The sequence below is a fragment of the Propithecus coquereli genome, unplaced genomic scaffold (assembly GCF_000956105.1).
Source record: "Propithecus coquereli isolate 6110/MARCELLA unplaced genomic scaffold, Pcoq_1.0 Scaffold9, whole genome shotgun sequence".
Taxonomy (NCBI): Eukaryota; Metazoa; Chordata; class Mammalia; order Primates; family Indriidae; genus Propithecus; species Propithecus coquereli.
Genome location: NW_012155284.1, coordinates 10852249 through 10856362, shown reverse-complemented (window position 1 = coordinate 10856362; position 4114 = coordinate 10852249). Strand labels below are relative to the sequence as shown.

The 4114-nt window shown below is 36.9% G+C and overlaps 1 protein-coding gene across 3 annotated transcripts in view; it reads left to right on the top strand.

Annotated features, from left to right (window-relative positions):
* Positions 1 to 4114, top strand: part of OCLN (occludin) — a 53293-nt gene that overhangs the window by 43044 nt on the left and 6135 nt on the right. For all 3 annotated transcript variants that reach the window (XM_012664631.1, XM_012664633.1, XM_012664632.1), the window contains exons 6-7: positions 1365 to 1580; positions 3138 to 3309. In XM_012664631.1, coding sequence (XP_012520085.1) covers positions 1365 to 1580; positions 3138 to 3309 — 388 coding nt within the window. The remainder of the gene's footprint in view (positions 1 to 1364; positions 1581 to 3137; positions 3310 to 4114) is intronic.

Here is a 4114-nt window from a genome sequence, read left to right as displayed (position 1 = left end):
AAATTTCTTTTGCCCATTAGCTTCCTCTCTCTCAGGCCTCTACTCCTCAAACAGATCCACTGCATTCTAAAGGTTTTGTTTTGCTACCTCAAAGCAAGAAGCATAGTACCCGGCAGTTTTGGCAGAGTATCTAGGAACTTGTTAATCATTGACTCATGGTGAAAGTCACATTTTCCCTCCATTACAAGTAGTGTTAACATAGCACACAAAGCCATATTACCTGAATACATTTTGCAAGTAGAAATAAATACCATCACTACCCCAACTACACACGTACTTTAGGGGGTGTACAAGAAATGTAGTGTAATTAGAAATCTAAGACTCTGACAACAGAATCAAGTGGCTCTGAATCACCTAGAAAACAGAGTAATCTGGTGGATGAAGTTCAAGATTATAGTATCTGTAAATTGACAACAATTAAGTAAAAGGCTTCAGACATTTTTAACAGTTGATTTGAATAGCAAGGCTGATACTTAGAAAGTCTCGGGCTCTTTCTCTGGTCTTTTCATTTCTGTTCCTGCCCTTCTACTACAGAGGAAAGTGAAACTTTGTATTTCTGTTACTCAGAAGTATAATAGTTTATACTTGCCACTGCTCTTGGTATTTTATTACTGTGTTGGGCTTTGTTTTCATACTTGTGGCAGGAACATTACACGCAATTTAAAATCAGATGTAATGTTAAAGAATAGCATTAGAAAAAAATTAGTACAGTGGTAATTCTTGCGTTCATTCTATGTGGTTTCAAGATTAACAGCAATTTTAAAAAGCATCCTAAACTCTTTAATTCATTACAATATAAAGCTTTTTAACTTTTTAATTTAGATTTTAGTTTTTCAAGATTTTGTCTTGAAAAGAGAATTGATATATGGCAGTATAAAAGTACTATTACAAAGAGCTTATCTCTGAGAGTCAGCTTCTAAAAGTAGATCTGTATGTTCATTCTTCCCCACGCAGCATTCCTTGGAACTGGAAGAACCTGTAGAAAAGAATCATGATCATTATTTCCTGACCGCCTTTTGTAGAGTAAGTCCCTGGCACAGGTCAGGTAAACACCTCTTAGTTAGGTCAGCCTGAACTTCCTAAGGTGAAATCTGAGATCCATTTTACTTAGAAGGTTTAAATATGGGTCCCTCTTAAATCGGACCCTGAAGCTACTCATGTTTCAGGATTCTGAGCTGCTGCCAAATTGAATGCAGGAAACTAGGCATCTGCTCTGTGTTGAGCATATAAAGTCCTGGAGTGAGTGCGCCTGTGTGTAAATGTCTCTTGGTGTTTAGTATTGTTGCTGTTTGTGGTTACACTGTACTGGCAAGGGGTTGTAGTGTACCCAGTGGTCACTGAACAATGACACCTGTTTTTATCAGGGTGCCTGAGGTGGTTCAGGAGCTTCCACTGACTTCACCTCTGGATGACTTCAGGCAGCCTCGTTACAGCAGCAGTGGTAACTTTGAGACACCTTCAAAAAGGGCCCCCACGAAGGGAAGAGCAGGAAAGTCAAAGAGAATGGAGCAGGACCACTACGAAACAGACTACACGACTGGCGGCGAGTCCTGTGATGAGCTGGAGGAGGACTGGATCAGGTACCAGGCCGACTCTCTTCTGCCTGGAGCCACTTGCACCTTCTGATTATTAAGGCGGGGCCAACCAGGTTTTGGAGTTGTCGCCTCCTAAACTGGAGTCAATGGTATAATTTCATTCTTTGTCAGCTAGGACTGGAGACAGTTTTTTGTGCTGTGTTGGTTTTCTCCTTAGTACCCTTTCATAATAAATATTGAAGTGGTGGGAATATGTTTGGCAGTAACCAGCTCTTTCAGCTTTCCACAACATGGCTAATGAACTTCACCATGTTCTTAAATTCACCCAAGAAAGATTTTTCAAATAAATAAAAGTATAGAGGAACTTTGTTTTACTGATTGTAAAATTCCCAGACCAGTGCTGTGGCTTTCTTTTGGCGATAACTTTTAAGTTAAGCTTTCATAAGAGCAGATTTTCTTTTAAAGTTTAATCCAGAGAACTTTGGCAAACAGTTTTGTAAACAATTGAAGTAACAATTTCGTGTTCAGGCTAAGGCTGTGTTCTTGTCCACCATCACCAAATTTACTTGCATGTGATGTGTACCTGTTTTAAGCCCAAGTATTCTGAGAACTAGGACACACATCAGAAATAGTTGTGGTGTGAATGGTGTTAGGGATGGGTGGGGCATGGATAGCTTGAAATCCCCTGTTCACTGATGAATCTGATACTTCATCTTCCTCTCTGTCCCCAGGGGTTTTTGGCCTGGTTCAGCCGCATATCTATAAAATAGTTGCCTGACTTGTATCATGGAAGATTTAACTGAAAACTATCAGAAATCCTGAATTCTTATAACCCTTTTGATCAAATCTCTTTAATTTCTCTCCTCTGTAAATTGAAGATAGATACAAAATTTGACATTTCATATTGCTATAAAGCTCCTTAGTTTTGTGAAAGAGTTCAGAGTATTTTCTCAGTGGATTTACAGGTTAATAGCATCATCTTCCTATGTAAGGAATAGGAACTGAAAGATCCAAGTGATACAGAATTTCAGTTTTTCTTCTTCATACTTTGATGAATTGCCAGATTATTTTTACAGTGAGCTCATGTAATGTCTACTTTTATAATGAAAGAACAAAATAAGCTATTTCCACTCAGGAAAAACAAGACCAAAAAATAAATAAAGAAGCCAATTTGAAAAGTGTGGGTGTTAGCAGGAAACAGCCACTTCCAGTCAGCTGCTCTACCACTGCAGTGATCAAAACAGGCTTTGTGTTCCAGAATTCCAGTTTTAAGACTTTAAACATAATTCATCCATTATCATGTGGTATGGTGTATTGAGAATAAATGAGCACCTATGACTTGAACCTTAAGTTTCAGAAATGATTTTCAACTTCATTTCTAAAAATTATATAGGCATAATTTTTTAATAATGAGCAGTAGGATATAGAGTATAATCATTCTTAATAGAAATTATTCGTATCCTACCTCCCTCTGCCCATAAGATACAAAAAGAAATCAGGTGAATGTCATTCTCCACACCCCACCAGTTTTATTATCTTTGTGGAAGAAATGCTGGATTTTATGTCAGTGTTTATGTAGTCATTTTCCCTCTCAATTTTTAGGGAATATCCACCTATCACTTCAGATCAAGAAAGACAACTCTACAAGAGAGATTTTGACACTGGCCTGCAGGAATACAAGAGCTTACAAGCAGAACTTGATGAGGTCAATAAAGAACTCTCTCGACTGGATAAAGAATTGGATGACTATAGAGAAGAAAGTGAAGAGTATATGGTAAATTCAAACCTGCTATTTGTTTATTATATAGAATTTGATGCTAATCTATGGAGACACAGCATCCTTTATACTGTACTATTATACTTGATAAAAATTTAGCTAGTAATTATCGAACTAATTTCATTGAAGAATAGTTCAAATTTGTTTTTCTGAGACAAACTCTCACTGTGTCACCTAGACTGGAGTTTAGTGACGTGATCATAGCTCACTGCAACCTCCAACTCCTGGGTTCAAGCAATCCTCCTGTTTCATTCTCTAGAATAGCAAGCACTGCAGATGCATGTCATCACACCTGGCTAAATTTTTAAAATTTTTTGTAAAGATGGGGTCTCTTCAGCCTCCCAAAGTACTGAGATTACAGGCATGAACCACTGTGCCTATTGGCACAGTGTGAAATTGGGTTTTGGATGAAAGTCTTTCCAAATTGAAGAATGTACAAATGTACTTAAATATTACAAAGCAATATTCTATGTATATCTATCCCTTCCTATTTAAAAGAAAACAGCTATATTACTTTTCCTATTGCAATTCATCGTTTCTGCAAAAAACCTCAAACAATACAGAATTGTATACAGAAAAATGAATCACTTTAAATTCTACCACCAAAAAAATCCTTGTCACCAAAATATTAGTTGTTAAAACATCTTTCCATACAGGAGTATACATACCTAGGCACACACAATCTTTAGTAAAGAAGCATCTTATTTATATGTTTTACTTATATCCTTCCTACTTTTTAGATTAAGAGCAGTTTATGATTATCTTTGTTTTTTTTTTTTTTTTTGAGGCAGAGTCTTGCTCT